This window comes from Anomaloglossus baeobatrachus, chromosome 2 (genome assembly GCF_048569485.1).
Source record: "Anomaloglossus baeobatrachus isolate aAnoBae1 chromosome 2, aAnoBae1.hap1, whole genome shotgun sequence".
In the NCBI taxonomy this organism is placed as follows: Eukaryota; Metazoa; Chordata; class Amphibia; order Anura; family Aromobatidae; genus Anomaloglossus; species Anomaloglossus baeobatrachus.
Genome location: NC_134354.1, coordinates 566,411,685 through 566,433,422, shown reverse-complemented (window position 1 = coordinate 566,433,422; position 21,738 = coordinate 566,411,685). Strand labels below are relative to the sequence as shown.

The following is a 21,738-nucleotide window of genomic DNA, read 5'->3' as shown; positions in this document are numbered from 1 at the left end:
AATCAGCACTGAAGGAGAGTATAGATGATATTTTAAAAGGGGGAACATACGGACTGAGAAAGGCCAACCCCTTTAATAAATATACCCCAGTGTGTATAGGAAGGTCATTTACTTCTTGCCATTTTAGAAAAACAAAAATATTTCTCAAAAAGATAACTAAGGATCTCCGTGCTGTAAGACATTGCACCCTTTAAGCCATCAGGTTTCCACAAATAAAAAAGCAAGATTGGAGTTATTGGGCTAAAAAAGTCTGGCACACAAATCGATGTCAAAGAGGATCATATCATATCAATATTCTATATAATTACATTTTTGTGTACTCACCGTAAAAATGTCTTCCTTGGAGCCTTTCATTGGGGGACACAGACAGTGGGTAGTATGATGTCTCCAGGGAGGCGGGACACTAGATTTGCAAAAGTGTCAGCTCCTCCCCCCACAGCATATATCCTAGCTAGGCAGGAAACTAGCTCAGTTTGGTGTAAAAGCAGTAGGAGGACAACCAAAACCACAAGGGTGGGAGCTGTGTCCCCCAATGAAAGGCTCCAAGGAAGACATTTTACGGTGAGTACACAAAAATGTCATTTCCTTTCTCGCCTTTTCATTGGGGGACACAGACAGTGGCATGTCCCAAAGCAGTCCCTGGGTGGGAGCTGAACTATTAACAGTGTATAACATCAGACTAAGAGCTGACTAACAACTGCAGTGAACATATATCAAAACACTGTCAAAAAACCGAGTAGTGGCCACTTATAAATGGGCCACTGCCGCCTGAAGGACTTGTCTTCCAAGAGCAGCATCCGCGGAAGCATGCGTATGCACCCTGTAGAATTTTGTAAACGTGTGCACACTGGACCAGGTAGCGGCCTTGCAAAGTTGGGCCGCCGAAGCCTGATGGCGGATAGCCCAGGAAGCACCCACTGCTTGCGTAGAGTGGGCCCGCACAGATTGAGGAGTAACAACACCTCGTGTTTTGTAAGCCTCACAGATGGCAGTCCTAATCCATCGAGAAATCGTAGATTTAGATGCCGGATTGCCCTTTTTTGTGTCCTTGTGAGAGGACAAAGAGGGCATCGGACGTGCGCAACGGCGCTGTTCTGGAGATGTAGATCCGCAGAGCCCTGACGAGATCTAGAGTGTGAAGGGCTTTTTCAAAAAAGAGTGGACCGGGACCGGGCAGAATGACGGCAACACAATGTCCTCGTTTAAGTGGAAAGAAGATACGACCTTCGGGAGAAAAGCGGGGGAAGGCCGAAGGACCACCTTATCATGATGGAAAATCAGGTAAGGTGAGCGACAGGAAAGGGCCGCCAGTTGGGACACTCGCCTGATAGAGGTAATGGCGACTAAAAAGGCAACTTTCCAAGACAGTCGTTGAAGAGAGACTTCTCTCAGAGGTTCAAAGGGAGGAAGCTGAAGAGCTCCGAGAACCAGATTCAGATCCCAGGGATCTAAGGTACGGACCTGAGGGCGAGAAGCCAGCCGCTTCTGGAAAAATAAGCATGGTATGAACTACCTTAGAAGAAAGACCTGATTTTGCTAGAATCAAGGATTCAAGCGCCACGCCGTCAAATGCAGCTGTGCTGTATTCTGGTGGAATATTGGACCTTGCGACAGAAGATATGGGCAGTCGTGGAGACGCCAGGGAGTGTCGCCGAGCAGTTGGAGAAGCTCCGGGTACCAGGCTCTCCTGGGCTAGTCCGGGGCCACGAGGATCACCGGGATTCCCTCTGCTTTGATTTTTTGGATTACTCTCGGAATGAAAGGAAACGCAGGGAAGATGTAGGGTTGGCGAAACTGCGACCACGGAAAGACTAGAGCGTCGGACCCGAGCGCTAGCGGGTCTCTCGACCGGGATATGAAGGGATATATTTTGGCGTTCATCCGAGAAGCCATGAGGTCCACATCTGGGAGTCCCCAAAGAAGAGTGATCTGATGGAACACTTCGTCGTGGAGGGACCATTCCCCTGCCGCTAGTCCTTGCCTATCTGAGAAAATCTGCGGCCCAGTTGTCTACCCACGGAATATGGACAGCTGAAATAATGGGAATGTGCATCTCTGCCCAAAGAAGAATCCTGGATACTTCTTTCATCGCTGCCCTGCTGCGAGTTCCTCCCTGACGGTTTATGTAAGCCACGGCCGTGGCATTGTCTGACTGGATTCGAACAGGGAGGCCCAATAGTAAAAGGTTGAAAATTCTGAAGGGCCAAAAATAATTTATCTCCAGAACATTGATGTGCAGGGAGCGCTCGGAAGGAAACCAGCGTCCGTGAACAGTGTGGTGGAGAAACACCGCCCCCAGCCTATCAGGCTGGCATCCGTCGTGACTACTTGCCAGTGGAGCGAGCGGAAGGACTTCCCTTGAGATAGGTATGAGGCTTGAGTCCACCAGACGAGGGAGCTGAACGCAGACCAAGATAGGCGGACTGACCGGTCTAGGGAAGCTGGATTCTTGTCCCAGGAGGATAGAAGATCCAGTTGTAGAGGGTGCAGATTGAATTGGGCAAAGGACACGGCTTCTATGACCGCCACCATCTTGCCTAACGCTCTCATGCCATTCCGAAGGGATGTGTGACGGTGAGAGCGGAGGGATTGGGCGGCCCGGATCAGGGAAGACCTCTTGTCCTCTGGAAGAAAAACCCAGGACTGAGCCGTGTCTATCAGCATACCGAAAAAGGTGATGCGCTGATGAGGAATGAGGGATGACTTGAAGTTGATAAGCCACCCTAGCCTTGATAGAGTGTCAAGGCAAATCTGCACGCTTTCTGAGCAAACTTTAGGAGAGCTCCCTTTGACAAGAAGGTTGTCCAAATAGGGAACGACCAGGTTGCCTCTGGGGTGTAAAATGGACATGAAAGCCGCCATGACCTTTGTGAAGGCCCGAGGCGCAGTGGCCAGCCCAAAGGGGAGGACCCTGAATTGGAAATGACGGTGTCCTACGGCAAAGCGAAGGAACCGTTGAGAGACACATATGGGAATGTGTAAATAAGCATCTTGAACGTCTATGGAAGCTAGGAATTCTCCAGGTTCCATGGCGGCTAGCACTGCTCCCAATGATTCCATTCGGAAAGTTCGAATCCGTACGAATTTGTTCAGCCGTTTGAGGTCCAAGATAGGGCGGACAGAGGCATCTTTTTTGGGAACGACAAAAAGGTTTGAATAGAAACCTTTGCCGCACTGTTCCAGGGGCACTGGAATGATAACATTTGCTTTTTGTAAAGAGGCTATGGCCTGAAATAAGGCCTGGCTTTGCGTTTTGGACTTTGGAAGACGAGAACGCAGAAACCTGTTGGCCGGCAGGAAATGGATCTTGTAACCTGAGGTGATGATTTCTCGAACCCAAGCATCGGGAGTGTGGTCTAGCCAGATATCCCGAAAAAGCAGAAGCCGCCCTCCAACAGGAGTCGGATCTGAGGGATACCCGGCGTCATGCTGAGGGGGCCTGTACAGAGCGAGGTCCTTTGGGTTTAGGTTGCTTGGAGTGGGAACGCCAAGAAGAGCCCCTTGAGGGACCGGATCCTCGATCTGAGCGTGGGACGATCCTTGGGCTGATGGTTTTTGGGGGGGCAAGCCAAAAGGACTGCCTGCGCCAAGGAGATATTTTTATTTTATTTTTTTTAAATTCCTGGATACAGGCCGCTTTTGAGGTAGAATGGTACTTTTAACCACCCGTCGTCTCAGATATGAGTTTGTCCAGGGATTCTCCAGACACAGGCTATGGAAGGGGAGTGTGGTCAGGGATTTCTTGGAGGCACTGTCCGCATTCCACATTTTTAGCCAAAGGACTCTACGGGCAAAGACAGCATTGGTCGCCGATAGGGCTGACAAACTAGCTGCATCTAGGGAGCCGTAAAGAAAATAATTAGAGGCTAGAGAGAAGAAATCAAGGATCTCAAAAGCCGCCGGGGGAATATTACAAGAGCGAAGCATCCTGTGTAGGTTCTTGCTCCACCCCCCCCCATAGCTCTCGCGACCCATGTTAAGGCAAACAGGGGGCGAAGAGAGGAGCCCAAAGCCTGAAAAATAGATTTGACCGCAGCATCAACTGCGCGGTCGGACGAGTCCTTGAGAGACGCGTTGTCTGAAACAGACATGACCGTGTGTTTAGCCAGTCTGGATACTGGCGGATCCACAACGGGGGGTACTGACCAGGGCTTAACCATTTCAGAGGGAAAGGGATAAGCGAATGAAGAGAAGGGTTTTTTATTAAACCGTCTATCAGGGTGATCCCACCGTTTAGATATAATGTGCCGAAAAACCGGATCCTGTGCCGACTGAGAAGTCGGGTCAGGAGGCTGATCAGAGATCGACAGACAGTGATTGACAGCCGAAATTAGTGTGTCTTCTTTATGCCTAGACTCTGAAAGGACATCTGAATCAGAGTCAGAGTCTTGAGAATCGTGACTACTAAAGGTCACGGAACCTCGGTCAGACTGACTATCGTCCGAGTCGGATGAGGCTTAGAGGTCGCAATGGCGCCTTTTGGAAACAGCCTTTTTACGTTCTGGGGAAGAGGGACCAGATAAAGCAGGCAGGCTCCTCTGAGGGAGCTGGGCCGGGGGAAGGCTGTGGGAGCCTGAGGATGGCTGGGATATCTGAGCGGCAAGGTCATCAAACCTTTTAGACATTAGAAGAGCCCATGCAGGCATTACGTCATCAGACGGGGGTGCTGCCTGGCCGGTGGCTGGAGCAGAATCCAGAGACTGCACGGCATCCTGGTCCGGCAACGGGGTCTGTTGTGACACTGTAGTAGGGGCATCACAGCCCCGGCATAGTGGATAGCTTCGGCCATTAGAAAACGAGCGTCCACAGGTGGTACAGGCATAGTACAGGTCCGTAGAGGACGCCTGGGAAGGTTTATCACCCTTGCGGTTACGCATGTCAGCAATAGAGTCCTACAGCCCTATAGGGGTAGAGTTATATGAGTGAGGAGCCACTAGCAGTATTATAAAGTGACTGCTATGCAGAGCCGGTATATACCGTAGCAAAATGGCATACACTGTCAAAACAGCCGGCATATACCTGCAGGCAGAGCCAGTATATACCGCTAATAGCTGATATACACCGCTAGCCAGCAGGCACACACCGCTAGAGAGACAGCGATATAACGCTGAGCAGAGCGGTATATAGTGCTGCAGAAGTGCAGAGCAAAGGAGGCGATCTCACCCGAGTCTGCTCCCCACGTGGAAAATGGCGTCCAGTATTCCTGGCAGCATGGAGGAGAGAGACGGCCCCTGGAGGCTGATTGGCCATCACGCTTAGTCCCAGCCCTGAGACCAATCAGAAAGGAGCTGCTCCTGAGTGAGAGAGCGGCTTCCAGAGCAGTGAGAGGGGGTGTTGCTAGAATGCAGGCCGAAGCCGGGGGCTAAATTAATGATGCTCCCCGGGATCATGGCCTGCATCGACCCACCGATGCCTTTCCAGGCGGCGGTTTGGATGCAGGGGACAGATGACTCGTCGTCTCCCTACCTGCTCCTGGCTCAGTCTGAAGACGCGTCGGTGATGGATGCGAGGATCTCAGGGACGCATCTTCGGCTCAAGGCTGAAGCAGGTCCTCGGCTCTGCTCAGCCCTCTGGAGCTACCTTGGTGTGAGGTGCTTCCAGGGAGCCTGGAGGGGTACGCAGACCCGACCACTTGGGCGCGAGGGAAGACTGACGGCTTTGTGCACGCCAGGTTTCCTCTGCCCGTACACTGGGGGAACGGGGGTGGCAAGGCACCCTGGTATTGCCCCTATCAAAAATAGCATGAATAAGAAAAAGAAAACAAAATAAAAAGTAAAAATAAAAACAAAATAAGCTGGCCTGAGGCACCTCTGGTGGAGCTCAGTCCAGACATGTCAGCCTCCCTGCTGACACTAGAAAAAACTGAGCTAGTTTCCTGCCTAGGGTATATCCTGTGGGGGGAGGAGCTGACACTTTTGCAAATCTAGTGTCACGCCTCCCTGGAGACATCATACTACCCACTGTCTGTGTCCCCCAATGAAAAGGCGAGAAAGGAATTTTATTTTTAGGATTGAAACATGTACACAAAACATCAATAGTGAGTATTGCTGAATACAACCCGCTGTCTGTGCTCCAAACTGAGTGTGAAGAATGGGAAATCTTGGTTTGTCTCTAATACTACAATACTGAAATCCTTCGATGGAGCTGAGCGCAATACAGAAGTTGTTTTACAGGTTTGCTGTGTTCCTGTGTGTCCCATCATCAATATTCATGAAGACTTTGCCACAGAACACAAGTATCTCAACTCTTAGTTGGAAACACAAGTTCTTTGTGTACAGACAGTGATTCATTATTCATTATATTACATGTGATCTTTAATTAACATTAGACACAAGAAAAACAAGGACAGTAACCCTTTCTCCTTACCTTGGAATCATATGCCGACTGTTTTATGACCTCTGGGGCCATCCAGAATGGCGTGCCAACAAAAGTATTCCTTTTTATCTGAGTATCAGTCAATTGCCCAGCTACACCAAAATCCGCCAACTTAACCTCTCCATGTTCAGATAATAACACATTGGCAGCTGGACAAAAATAAATAAAAACACTTATATCTCCATGGCAAACAGTGGTTTTTAAAGCTAAAAACCTCTACTCTACATAGCACCGTTCATATACGCAAGATACACCCCTATATCTGTACTGATAGGACAATAAAGTTTGTGGTTATATCAGAAGGGTTATTGGGGTATTCTCATCTTAGGCTACTTTCACACATCCGGTTTGAGCCCTGCGGCTCAATCCGGCTGTGAAAACTATGCAACGGATGCGGTGAAAACACCGCATCCTTTGCATAAGTTTTTACATGCGGCCGGTCCGTTTTTTTCCGGTTGCGGCATGCTACTGAGCATGCGCAGTGGAAAATACCGCATGCGGCGACCGGATGCGTTTTTTTTCCGCATCGCGCCGCATCCGGCCTCCATAGGGATGCATTGAAAAATGCGCCGCAGCGGCCGGATGCGGCGCGATGCGGTGTTTTTTGCCGGAGCAAAAAACGTTGCAGGGAACGTTCGATCCGGCCGCCGCATCGGCTACATCTGCCGCATGCGGCAAAAACCGGACCGAACGCAAGCCCCTGCGGCACAATGCGGCACTAATGTAAGTCAATGCAAAAAAAAAACGCAATCGGCGTTACAAAAGCCGGTTGCGGTTTTTCTGCAGAACGCCGTATTGTGCCGCAGAGCAAAAATCCGGATGTGTGAAAGTACCCTTAGAGAAATGGCATATCCAGGTGACAGGGGCATGTCACAGATGGGATACCTTATCTAGTACGACGACAGGGTCTCGTGGCCGCTGTATTTGGAGAGGTGGAAGACCATGTGTGCCCATCTATATTCAATGATAAGGAGTTCCAAAATTAGCAGAGCAACATTCCCATAAAAGAAAATGAGGAGAATTTGGCAGGTCACCTCTGCTCTCTGGTGGATAGGAGACCCTTGAGCTAGGTGGGACCTATAGTATATCAATTATTGATTGCATATCTAGTAAATATACTCTTCTGCTCTGAATTTCTGAAATGACAATACTCTAAAAGAACCAATGAGAGATATACTGTATATAATACATAGATGGAGACTTGAATTTGATAGTTTAATTCTAAACCATATTTATTTACTACCTTTCTGCCGATATTTAAAAAGTAACTAAACCTTTGATACATTTTTTTATGACATATATACATTTTTTCATTTTCTTAATTGCAAGCAGTTTAATAAGGGTTCCGGTCTTGAGATCGCCACCGATCACTCAAAAAACCCCAGTGAAGTGCACAATTTAGGAGACCGGAACACACGACTCTTGCCTTAGCGTGCACATGGAGGGGAGTACAGATCAAAAGAGAGCACAGGCTTCGTAGTCTAGGCTTTCTTCTGAATACTTACCAAACTCTGTGCGTGCGCTCAGGCAGGAGCTGTGGGTTTCAATTAAAATCGAGCTGCATACTTCACAGGAGTTTTTGAGCAATCAGTGGGGGTCTCAGGAACCGGACCTCCAATCATCTGCTCACATTTAGGGCTCGCTCATACAAGCGAGTAACATGGACTAGTGCTATCCAATATTGTATCAGATAACACTTAGGGCGGCTTTGCACACTACGACATCGCAGGTGCGATGTCGGTGGGGGTTAAATAGAAAAATAGAAAGTGACGCACATCCGGCGTCACTTGCGATGTCATAGTGTGTAAATCCTAGATGATACGATGAACGAGCGCAAAAGCATCGTTATCGTATAATCGGTACAGGCTCCAACATTTCCATAATGCCGATGCAGCGACAGGTACGATGTTGTTCCTCGTTCCTGCGGCAGCACACATCGCTGTGTGTGAAGCCGCAGGAGCGAGGAACATCTCCTTACCTGCCGGCGGCTATGCAGAAGGAAGGAGGTGGGCGGGATGTTTACATCCTGCTCATCTCCGCCCCTCCGCGCTATTGGCCGCCTGCTTTGTGACGTCGCTATGACGCCACACCACCCGCCCCCTTAGGAAGGAGGCGGGTCGCCGGCCAGAGCCACGGTCGCAGGGCAGGTGAGTGCATGTGAAGCTGCCGTAGCGATAATTTTCGCTACGCCAGCTATCACAAGATATCGCATGTGTGACGGGGGCGGGGACTATCGCGTGCGACATCGCAGCATCGGCTTGCGATGTCGCAACGTGCAAAGCCTGCCTTAGACCAATGTCATACTATGGGGAAGTGCACACCAGTGGTTTTTTTCTAAAGCGAAAAAAAATAAAAAAATCAAACAATTCAAGCTTATGGGTGCGTGGAAATCATCAGACAGCACTTAGATGACATTTTGTTCTTCATCTTCTCCTCACATGTGCTAGGATTGTCTCATGCCAGAGAATCAGATGACACTAAGCTGACACTGATGATTACACTCTGATCACAGTCTGAGATGCGTGCCAATAACATACTTGATCAAATTCTCTCGCATGAGAGTATATACGCTAGTGTGACCCCAGCCTTAAAGAGAAAACGCTATTAATCTACAGGTATGGTGTGATTCTGCAGGTTAATAGCATTCTGAACCTGCCCGATGCCTGTACATTGAATCCAGTTGCCAGGAGGAAATTAACTTTATACACCTGGAAACGTTCATCTTTCAGTCACGAGGGCGGCACCGCTGCGGGTTCAGTCACTGCTCTGTGTATGGAAAGTGCACTGACAGTGTGATCTAATGAGTAAGGATCTTATCTTTAGATCAGAAGCGCATCAGGTGTTATTTATGGACTTTTAAATTGTGTGTTCATATTTTTAACAAGAAGATCCAATAAAGAATTTTCTATTTTTTTACATAATTTTTGGATGGTATCCTAATTGGTGCTGGAATCTATCTACTATTTTTGCTGTTGCTGTATCCTGGGAACCCCAATCCTGGTGTTATCCGTGCATCACAATTGAATCCATATCACAGGCATTACGGTAGGCTGAAAACTATTTTTTCCTTTTCTCTACCAGTGTGATCTAATGCAGAGCGTCTGTCAGTCAGTGCGGGGGGAGCGGTTACAGCTGACGCTCTATACAAGAGTAGTAACTGAACCCGCGCTAGCGCTGCTCTAGTGACTAAAACCAGAAAGTTGACGGGGGAAAATAAAGTTAATTTCGTTCTGGTAGCGGGATTGAATGTGCAAGCACCAGGCAGGTTCACAATGCTATTAACCTGAAAATTAACCCCATATCTGCACTTTAATAGCGTTTTCACATGTGACCGGTTTCCTTTAAGAAGATGAAAAAATACATTTAAAAAAAATTCCATGCAAGATTTATTTACGAAGATTTAGTATGGTAGCAATTAGGCTATGTACGCACGTGTGCGTATTGCATGCAGTTACGCTGCGTTCTGCACTGCAGCGTAACTGCATGCGTCCTGTGTCCCCAGCACAATCTATGAAGATTGTGCAGGAGCCGTGCGCACGTGGCGTATTAGAACGCAGCGATTCGGCTGCTGCCCGAAGCGTGCGTTCTAAGAAGTGACATGTCACTTCTTTCGTGCGCTTTGCATGCTGTCTATAGGGAGAGGCAGCAGGCAGAGAGCACAAATTCTGCAGGCACCAGGCGCTTCAGAACGGAGCTTTTCAGCTGCGCTCTGAAGCGGACCTTTTGTGTGCGGTGCAGAGCGTACACGTGCGCACATAGCCTTAATATTTGAAAAGTAACCAGACTGTGATCCATAGCAAATGTGGGGACACAAAATACGGATCACAATACTTACTACTTATCTAGAATATAGTGGTATAGTCACCCAGTGACATGCTCACCTTTAATGTCTCTGTGAATCTTCTTCTCTGAATGCAAATAATCAAGTCCTTTTAATATTTCCCTTAGTATTGTAGCAATCTGTGTTTCATCCATTTGACCAGGTTCCAGCTGCCAGGAAACAATTAATCCCATATGTATTACAACACAAGCCATTACAAAGTCTCATTTACAATACTCAAGTCAGATGACGAAAAATGGATGAGGATTTGCAAGGAAGCCAACAAGAGACTAAATTAGCAAGAGTAATTAACAAATCGGATATCAAAAGTACCCAAATTACAGCAACTGGGGAGATGCCATTTACTTTCAATTAAGACCTATAGTGAAGTCACAATAAGTGACAGGGTCAGCAGAACACGATCCCATGTATACAAGATTCGGAAAAATGTTCTCCCCAAATCATTTTGCAGCAAGAACATTCAGCAGACAATGATTAATTACCCGGGATGTCTATTTATACATTTGCTGCAGGAATTTATTCCATTTTAGATGTCATCCAATTATCTAAATTGTGCAATCAGCTGCAGCTTCTCTTTTTTTTATTTAATGCAGGTTGAGCTTGAAAATTATGTTTTGTAAACCATGACTGTAGCGAAATGCTATAATAGGACACAGCCTAAACTGGTCTTATTTTATAGGTAAAACGATACCTTAGTAAATATACCTACCAGATCCAAAGCCGATCCTCCCCCGAGATACTCCATAATGATCCATAATTTTGTATCCTAGTGAAATAAACAAAAGGTAAGATATATTAGTGAGTAAACGAGTGGATGGGACCTCAGAGAGCAGGACTGTCCCTTGTAATATTTAGTACTGTTCCTGTATTACAACAACGTTTTCAAAAATTCTTTATAAGTTTAGCATCTTGCATAGCAAAAACATACAGAAAACACATTGGTGGGGAAATCATCATTCAGACTTTGCATATAAACAGATCTAATTTGTGGCACAGCAAATGTGGGCAATAACTTTTTTCCCTCTTTCTCTTCTACCTTTTAGAAGAGTACCATGTGCAGATGAGCTTAGTAGAAGTGGATGGACCATATCGGTCAGACAACGTCACTATAAAGGTCCAGTCACACTAAGCAACTTACCAGCGATCCCAACAACGATAGGGATCGCTGGTAAGTTGCTAGGAGGTTGCTGGTGAGCTGTCACACTGCGACGCTCCAGCGATCCCACCAGCAACCTGACCTGGCAGGGATCGCTGGAGCGTGGCTACACGAGTTGCTGGTGAGCTCACCAGCAACCAGTGACCAGCCCCCAGTCTCCTAGTTACAGCACACATCAGGTTAATTAACCCGATGTGTGCTGCAGCTAAATGTGCACAGAGCAGGGAGCAGCGCACAATGCTTAGCGCTGGCTCCTTGCTCTCCTAGTTACAGCACACATCGGGTTAATTGCCTGATGTGTGCTGCAGCTAAATGTGCACAGAGCAGGGAGCAGCGCACAATGCTTAGCGCTGGCTCCTTGCTCTCCTAGTTACAGCACACATCGGGTTAATTGCCTGATGTGTGCTGCAGCTAAATGTGCAGAGAGCAGGGAGCAGCGCACAATGCTTAGCGCTGGCTCCTTGCTCACCTAGTTACAGCACACATCGGGTTAATTGCCTGATGTGTGCTGCAGCTAAATGTGCAGAGAGCAGGAGCCGGCAGCACAGGCAGTGAGAGCGGAGGAGTCTGGTATCAAAGGTAAATATCGGGTAACCAAGGACAGGGCTTCTTGGTTACCCGATGTTTACATTAGTTACCAGCCTCAGCAGAAGCCGGCTCCTGCTGCCTGCACATTTAGTTGTTGCTGTCTCGCTGTCACACACAGCGATCTGTGCTTCACAGCAGGACAGCAACAACTAAATAATGGCCCAGGACATTCAGCAACAACCAACGACCTCACAGCAGGGGCCAGGTTGTTGCTGGATGTCACACACAGCAACATCGCTAGCAACGTCACAAAAGTTGTTCGTTACCAGCGATGTTGCTAGCGATGTTGCTTAGTGTGACGGGGCCTTTAATCGTGCCAGAAATTGGGGTAAATTATACTACAAATAAGAAGCAGGACCATAAATCTCTCCACTGACTGGCAGGCCTTTGGATAGTACAGCAACATCATAAGTTATGGTCTTTTAAGATGTCCTTCATTGTTGGATGTCTTAGCTTAAGTGTAGAAAGCAATAATCTAAAGATGAATCATGTTTTGTACACAGGGCTGACTTCAAGGTGCTGACCCAGTACACAGTTTTAGGAGTTTCTGCGTGAGATCACTGGTATCACAGCCTGGAGCGCCTTAAGGAAAATCTTCTCCAAGAATACTCCGCTTTACACTAGCTCATGCCTTGAATCTGATCTCAGTATTGTGCCTTGGCTACTTGTTACGTTGGTACCTGTGTATCTGTAGCATTATTCAAGGAGTCAATGAGTACCTAGGTTGAGAAAAAAAAAAAAAAGTTTGATACAATGCTTGTTCAGGGGCCTATAAATTATAGGGCAGGTTACTACCACAGACCTCACCCACTTTATTACACTAGGGGATTACAGTAGTGAAATAACCTCAAGTATATCAATATATTAACTTTGTTTCAGTTTCATTTCACACTTGCGTACTTGATCAGCTAACACAAGAGTGGATGCGAAACAAACTGTGGTCATGGAAAAATTGATACTTTTCTTGGAAGCATTCACTATTGATTTTGCACAAGTGGATGAAATGAAGGACTCATTGATCAACTAAAAGTGTAGAAGATGTAGGGTTGAATATTACTTATGAAGCTTTAAAAGGTTAAGATCTCACCTGTTTTTCGCTAATCTGGTTGTAATTTACGATTATTTTTTTTTAATCTATTCTCTAGTCACATCCATCATAGGACTGTTAGTCTGGAGATGTCCACTGTCCGCTATAGGCCGGTTCTATAAACATACTCTGTGACCTGAGCAGAGATCCTTGTGCTGGGAAGAACAGGAGAGTTGTGACTATCACCTGTGGTGAATGGTGGATCTGTCATTGTAATAGTGCCTGTGATAATAATGACCTAAGTCATGTTCCAATTACACCTTACCTCTCAAGGAATAAGAAATCTCATATTTCTCATCTATTTTACCCTACCACTCCAGCACCAATGCTCCAATTGTCCCTAGTACAATTGACTTTTGTATGCTCAGGTGAATGCAGTACATATCCTCGGTTTCAGTCATAGGGGCGGAGCTTTTGCAGGGTTCAGCCACTGTCACTCAAGTTCAGGCATGATTTAACTTATTCACACCACATGCATTGTAGTTGATTACACAACAGGTCCGTCACCATCACTTCGCTGTTGAGCTCTGCACTACGGTCACATAGACGTGACATCATCACAGGTCCTGCGCCACCACCAACAGCAAAGGAGAAGTGGTGGTGCAGAACCTGTGGTGATGTCACGTCCATGTGATCGTAGTGGACAGAGCTCAACAGCGAAGGGATGGTGACAGACCTGTGGTTATCAGCAAAAGATAAGTGGCAGTGCAAGACCTGTGGTGACAGGACATCAGCACAGGTCCTGCACCACCACTTCTCCAATGCTGATCACTGCAGGACCTGTGGTAATGTCCCAACCATGTGATCGTTATGGGCAGAGCTCAGCACAGAAGTGATATGAAGGACCTATGGTGTAATCAATTACAATATGGGAGTAAATAGTGTCGCTACAGAAATAGAGCTAATCAAAAAGGATTGGATCTACCCCTGTAACAACACTATTTAAACCTGTTTGGTGACACCATGTTTGTATGCTTGAGAAAGACCTACAAAAGGTCGAAAAATAGCACTATGGCAGAATAAAGAATACAGGACAATTCCCCTCTGCTGGGAGCTGATATTCTTCATTAAGTTTTTTTTTTATTTTTTTTTTTAAATAAAGAGTCATGCCTGAACTTAAAGGGAACCTGTCATCAGAAATTTAGCTATAAACCTAAAAGGTTCCCCGTCTGCAGCTCCTGGGCTGCATTCTAGCAATGTTCCTGTACTTTTTGTGGCACCTTTTAAACCAAATTAAATACTTTATAAACTTGTACCTTTCATCCATCAGGACGCCATCCACTGCGCCCGAGGTGCCGCCCACGCCAGGATCGCTGGTGACATGTGTCACAAGCACGAGATTATGGGCGGCGCTGTGATTGCATCGCAAGTGCCCGCCCATAATCTCGTGGACGGGCTTTCCCCCACTGCCTCCAGCGTTCTGTGCAAGCGCTCGCCGGCCAAATGACCTGACGTCACCTCCTTCCCATCTTACCCTGCAACAGGCCAAGATGGGAAAGAGCAAGCGCTTACGCAGAACGCTGGAGGAAGAGGGGAAAAGTGCGGTCACGAGGTTATGGGCGGCACTTGCTGATGACACTCACAGTGCCACCCATAACCTCATGCCTGCGCAAAATGTCACCAGCGGTCACACGTGCACACAGTGCCGCTACAGTCGCAAATCTGCTGGAGGAACAGCAACGGTCAGCAGAGAGCCCGCCCCCATGGACGATTTACAAAATTTACATAGCAAAAGGTACAAGTTTATAAAGTATTTAATTTGGTTTAAAAGGGGCCACAAAAAGTACAGGAACCCTGCTAGAATGCAGCCCAGGAGCTGCAGAGGGGGAAAATTTTAGGTTTATAGCTAAATTTCTGATGACAGGTTCCCTTTAAGTGACTGAACCCTGCAAAAGCTCCACCCGTGACTGAAAACAAATAAGTACTGCAGTCACCCAAGTTGTTTGTTTGTTTTTTTAAACCAGGTTACTGATGCACATTCTCTCATTTAAAAACACATATTAAGCTGTCTACTATGAAGAAAAAACAAAAACAAAAAAACATGACATGACCAGTTCCCTTTAATAAGCAGGTCAAATTTTGGAAATCTGACCAGTGTCCCTTTATGTGGTAATAACTGGAATACTTTAATGATTTCCAGTGATTCTGAGAATGTTTTTTTAGTGACACGTTAGTGGGAAATTTAGGCAGATATTTTTTGGGAAAACATCAGTATTTTAACAAAAATTTTGCAGTATTCAAACTTTCAATTTTTACATCAGCAAATCAGTTAGTCAGACGTTCTGTACAAAATAATTAATAATAATAATCTTTATTTCTATAGCGCCAACATATTCCGCAGCGCTTTACAATTCAGGAGGATCATATACAAACAAGTAAGTTATAGAAATACAATATTTAGAGGGGAAAAAAAAAAGAAAAAACAACCCTGCTCGTGAGAGCTTACAATCTACAATGAGATGGGGGGGAGGGGCAAGGTACAAGTGCTTATTTACAATGACAATCCAGCCATCTCACGGAAATGGGGGCTAGATAGTGGTTTCCTCGACCAGTGGGCCCGAGCCTTGAGATGCCTTTGGGTGCCATGGAGTTTGATGTGGAGTTATGTTGTGAGAAGTTGTAGAGGGACTATGTGAATCGAATCTGATTAGGGAGTGTGATAGGCCGCCCTAAAAAGATGCGTCTTGAGGGTGCGTCTGAAACTGAGTAAGTTGTGATTTGTCCTAACTTCTTGGGGTAGAGCGTTCCAGAGGGTTGGTGCAGCTCGGAAGAAGTCTTGAATCCGGGAGTGGGAGGTTCAAATTAGTGTGGATGTTAGTCGAAAGTCGCTTGCAGAGCGTAGAGAACGGGTGGGGTGATAGACAGAGAGGAGGGTGGAGATGTAGGGGGGTGCCGCACTGTGGAGAGCTTTGTGGATGAGAACAAGCAGTTTGAATTGGATCCTGTGATATATGGGCAGCCAGTGCAATGACTGGTAGAGAGCAGAGGCATCCAAGTAGCGGTTAGCCAGATAGGTGACCCTGGCTGCTGCATTAAGGATGACCTGTAGAGGAGAGAGTCTAGTTAGGGGGAGACCAATTAATAGAGAGTTACAGTAGTTAAGGCGAGAGTGGATCAGGGCCACGGTGAGGGTTTTTGTCGTTTCCATAGTGAGAAAAGGGTGGATTCTAGAGATGTTCTTGAGGTGCAAGCGGCAGGAGCGGGCAAGAGATTGTATGTGGGAGGTGAAGGAGAGATCAGTGTCAAGTATAACACCCAGACAGCGGGCCTGCTGCCTAGGACTTATCGTTGTGCCACACACAGAGAGGGAGATGTCAGGTTTAGGAAGGTTGGAGGATGGAGGTAAAGAAGACGTTCAGTTTTGGAAAGGTTAAGTTTCAGATAGAGAGCAGACATGACATTGCAAACTGCAGTCAGGCAGTCACTTGTGTTCTGTAGTACAGCGGGGGTGAGCTCAGGGGATGAGGTGTATAGCTGTGTGTCATCAGCATAAAGATGGTACTGAAAGCCAAAACTGCTGATGGTCTGTCCAATTGGGGCAGTGTAGAGGGAGAAAAGAAGAGGGCCAAGGATTGAACCTTGAGGGACCCCAACAGTGAGAGCGAGAGGAGAAGATGTGGAGCTAGCAAATGATACACTGAATGAACGGCCAGAAAGATAGGAAGAGGACCAGGAGAGCACAGTGTCCTTTAGGCCGATAGAATGGAGCATAGAGAGAAGGAGACTGTGGTCAACAGTGTCGAAGGCAGCAGAAAGGTCAAGAAGAATAAGCAGAGAGTGGTCACCGTTACATTTTGCTGTCAATAGGTCATTGGTCACTTTGACAAGGGCAGTTTCCATTGAGTGTAAAAGGCGGAAGCCAGACTGTAAAGGATCTAGAAGAGTGAGTGGAAAGGTAGCGGGTGAGGCGAGAGTAGACCAGGCTCTCCAAGAGTTTAGAGATGAAGGGGAGATTGGAGACTGGTCTTGGTTTTGGCAGCAATTTCCTATTTTTTTTTTTTTTCAACAAAACCTGTTTCTTGAGGGACAGATTCAGATTTAAATGGGATGTGAGGGGCCTATATATTGGAAACTCCCAAAAGTTACATTTTAAAAATCACATCCCTCAAATACTGCAAAATTGCTGTCAGGAAAATTATTAACCCTTCAGGTGCTACGCAGGAATTAACCCCTTCACGTTATATGATGTATATTTACGCCATATGTCATGTCCCTGATTTTAATGTGGGATCGCACGCCGAGCCTGCATCTTTCCCTGCACAACAGCTGGTTTAATCAGCCATCACGTGTCTCTAACAGACGCGAGTGGATCCCGTTCATGGCTATTAACCAGTTAAAACCCACTGTTAGAGAGATTGACAGAGGAATTTAACTTGTGCCGGCATTTGGGCACATCATTCCCTGCTTCTATAGGCGCCTTAGGGACGGGATCGCGGGGTGCCGATGGGTTGTAATGACAGCCTAGAGTCAGCTGATAACTCATGTATCATTTACGGTTCTCTTGTGAATGCCAACTGCAAGTCAGCATTCATGGGAGATCATGATTTGTGCTATACAGAGTAGTACTGATTCATTTCTCTGAATAGCAGAAACGATCAGTCAATCGCACCTTCAAGTCCCCTAAGTGGTCTAATAATAAGAGTGAAGAGTAAAAAGGAGAAAATATAAAAATAAATGAAATATGAAAAAAAAAAAAGATAAAAAAAAAAACAAAACAAAACACACAACAAAAAACAAAGTTCATATCACTCCTCTTTTGCCCAATTGAAAATAAAAAAATACAATTATATAATATTTAGTAATGCTGTATTCAGAAATGTCCAATCTATCAACATATAAAATAAATTAATCCAACCTGTAGATAGCATTAAAGAAAATTAAAACCGCCAGAATTACTTTTTGGCTGCGACAACACTGCAAAACAATACAGTAAAAGGTAATCAAAACATTTTTCTATGCAGAAATGGTGTCAGTAAAAAGTCAGCTCAGGGCAAAAAGTGAAAACTTTACAGATCTCATACTGACCTGGGAAATCACATTAGCAGGTCAAGTTTACCATAAAATTAACAAATTAAATAAAAAAAAACAAACAAAAAAAAAAAAAACAATCAAATTGTGAAATTGAACTTTTTTTGCAATTTCACAAAAAACTTGGATTTATTTTTTTCTCGTTTTTCAGTACAATATGAGAGGCTACTGATAAGTCTTTGGCAATACCCAAAGAGAAACAAGATAGGATGATGAAACTTTACATTTATTCCACATACTCTCCACTGATGTCAACACACTTCTTACATTGGTATTCAAAGTTCTGGAAGTCTAGCAAAAAATAAGGATTTCGGTTGTGCCTCAAACCAGGCATCCGTAGCAGCCATAGCATCAGAAATAGTGTGAAATTTGGTACCCTTGAGGTGTTTCTTCAGGTTTGAAAACAGATCATAGACGGAGGGTGTTAGATCTGGTGAATACAGTGGATGGTCAACCAGCTGGAAGCCCACCTCTGCCATGGTCGCTTGTGCAGTGTGAGCGGAGGCGTTGTCTTGCAGGAATAAGATTCCTTTGGACAGCTTGCCGCACCTTTTGGCCTTCAGAGCTGCCTTCAATTGGTCCCAAAGTTCAATGTAATACCTTGCATTGATGGTTGAACCCTTTTGAAGGTAGTCCACAAACAGCACGCCCTCCTTATCCCAGAACACATACGCCATCACCTTAGTGGCTGATTTTTGCACCCTGAACTTCTTTGGCTGAGGAGAACCACTGTGTCTCCACTCTTGACTGCTTGTTTTCAGGGTCATACAAATAAGTCCAGATCTTATCCATAGTGACCAGTCAATCCAGGAAGTTCTTATCAGTCCAGAAATGCTGACTAATGGACCGGGACGTTTTTACTCTTGTCTGTCTGATTTGTTGTCAAACATTTGGGGACCTACTTTGCAGATAGCTTCCTCATGTCCAAATGTTTATAGATAATGAAACAAACACGTTCACGGGAAATTCACATGACGTCTGCTATTTCTTTAGCTGAAATTTGTCCATTCTCCAGTATGAGGTTGTGCACAGCATCGACGATCTCCGGAACAACAACCACTCTCGGTCCACCAGGACGTTCCTCATCATTGGTGCTGAAGTGGCCAGTTTTAAATTTGGCAACCCAGTTATTAACTGTGGAATATGAAGGGCATTGATCTACCAATGACTGTCCTGCACCGACTTTCCTTGCAGAAACAAAAATGTTATCACTCCTCTGCTTTCAGTTGCTGTGGATATCACAGACTGTGCCATTTTGTTTTCCCACGTGCGTAGAACACTGTTGCCATGAGCATCAAACACAAAATTTTGAAGACATATTAGACACATAAGGCTTTCAGGTGATGTAACATTTGTTACCATAGAAATAAAAAAAAAAAAAAAAAAAAAAAAAAAGCCTTCACGAGACTATATTTACAGAAAAATAAAAAAAAAAGTTATGGCTCTCGCAAGGAGAGGAAAAAACTAAAGCGAAAAAACATAAAATGGCCATGGCATGAAGGGGTTAATGCAACATGAAATGAAGAAAAAAAAAAAAAACAAATTCTCCTCTAAAATGTTTAAAGCCTAAATTTTTTCACTTTTACAAAAACGGAAAAAATTGACCCCACAAATATTTACCCAGTTTCTTCTCAGCAAGTCAATACCCCACATGTGGGCAGAAAACTGTTTGAGCAACGTCCGTGCTCTGAAGGGAAGGAGCGCCATTTGAATTTTGGAACACAAATTTGGCAGAAATAGGTTGCGGGCACCATGCCACATTTGCAGAGCCCCTAAGGGCAGCAGGAAAACCCCCAAGTGACCCCATTTTGGAAAACTAGACACATCAAGGAAGTTATCTAGTGGTGTATTCAACACTTCGAACCATAGGTGCTTCACAGAACTTTTCAAAATATGGATGTGAAAACAAAAATTTCAATTTTTTCAGCTAAAATTTAACTTCAGCCCCAAATTTTCACAATGAATAAATAAGAGAAAACAGACCCCATAATTTGTTAGGCAATTTATGCCAAATGCATAGATACCTTGTATGTGGTCAACAAGTGCTGTTTGGGCATATTCTAAGACTTGGAAAGGAAAAAGCGCTATTTGATTTTTGGAGCGTACGTTTGTCTGGAATAGATTGTGAATGCCACATGGAATTTGCAGATCTCATGACATGCAAAAAAACAAACAAAAACCCACTAGTGACCCCAATTTAGAAACTAGACCCAGTCAAGAATTTCATCTAGGGGTGTACATAATGAGCTTTTTTATTTTACAGGTGAGTTACAAAACCTTACAACATTTAAATGTGAACCAAAAATGTACTTTTTTTCCACAAAAATACTGTTCATCTATGCCATGCCTTTTTTTTTTTACTAGAGAATGGAAAATATGCCAGTTTACGGCATATACAGTACAGACCAAAAGTTTGGACACACCTCCTCATTCAAAGTTTTCTTTATTTTCATGACTCTAAAAATTGTAGATTCGGATTGAAGGCATCAAAACTATGAATTAAAACATGTGGAATGAAATACTTAAAAAAGTGTGAAACTGAAAATATGTCTTATGTTATAATCCGGAACCATGGAAGACAACCATAAATCATTGGTAAAAAAGGTGACAAGAGCATTGGCAACTAATCTGGCCGCCATCCCCTTACTAACCATCACAACTAGAAGTAGCCGAGGGGTGAACTAACATCCTGTGCACCGCGAACCCAGCCGAAGAACTAGCTATCCTAAAGGAAGGAAAGATGAATAACTCTCTGCCTCAGAAAATAGATAAAGAATAGCTAGCATCCCACATTCAAAGACTGCCGTGATATAGGAAAACACAATACACAGATAGATGATAGGATTAGCGAAAGGTGAGGCCCTACTGACTAAATAGGACAGGACAGGAAAGAGACTGATGGTGGCCAGAGAAAAACCCTGCAAAAATCCAACAACCTGATAGTACAAAAAAGCCCTCACTCCGTCCTATACCAGGCGCTAGTCATACCAATGAACAGAAAGCAGGAACTATTACAAATTCAAGAAGCCACAAACACATGGATTTATAGGAGCAATACTCCAAACATAGTTGCAGGGAGCTTTCCAGCTAAGCAACTGAGAGGGAAGATCCCTGCATGCAAATAAACTGAAAACAACTGAGCAGCTGCACTCAATGTCAAGCAGCAGCTGCTAAAGCAAACAAGATTTTAGGGTGTATAAAAAGAGAGATTAGATCCCGTGATCCCAACGTATTGTTACCCCTCTATAAATCACTTGTAAGGCCACATCTGGAATACGGGATCCAGTTTTGGGCTCCACATTTTAAAAAGGACATTCAGAAGTTAGAGTCAGTTCAAAGGCGGGCAACTAGACTATTACAAGGAATGGAAGGCCTCCCATATGATGACAGGTTGAAAAAGTTAGATATGTTTAGCTTAGAAAAAAGACGTCTCAGAGGAGATCTCATTTATATGTATAAATACATGTGTGGTCAATATAAAGGACTGGCACATGACTTATTTCTTCCAAAGACAGTACTAAGGACCAGGGGGCACTCACTGCGAGTGGAAGAAAAGCGATTCCGACACCCAAATAGGAAAGGGTTCTTTACAGTTAGAGCGGTCAGACTGTGGAATACACTACCACAAGAGGTAGTAATGGCAGATACTATAACAGCTTATAA

General features: G+C 45.1%; 1 protein-coding gene across 2 annotated transcripts in view; it reads right to left on the bottom strand.

Moving 5' to 3' along the window:
* STK24 (serine/threonine kinase 24) overlaps positions 1 to 21,738 on the bottom strand; it is a 92,404-nt gene that overhangs the window by 25,661 nt on the left and 45,005 nt on the right. The window contains exons 3-6 of one of the 2 annotated variants that reach the window (XM_075336724.1): positions 12,641 to 12,679; positions 10,926 to 10,982; positions 10,257 to 10,365; positions 6,367 to 6,524 (exon numbers count right to left, since the gene is read on the bottom strand). In XM_075336724.1, the coding sequence (XP_075192839.1) occupies positions 6,367 to 6,524; positions 10,257 to 10,365; positions 10,926 to 10,982; positions 12,641 to 12,679 (363 nt within the window). The remainder of the gene's footprint in view (positions 1 to 6,366; positions 6,525 to 10,256; positions 10,366 to 10,925; positions 10,983 to 12,640; positions 12,680 to 21,738) is intronic. The other variant, XM_075336725.1, reaches the window with a different exon arrangement.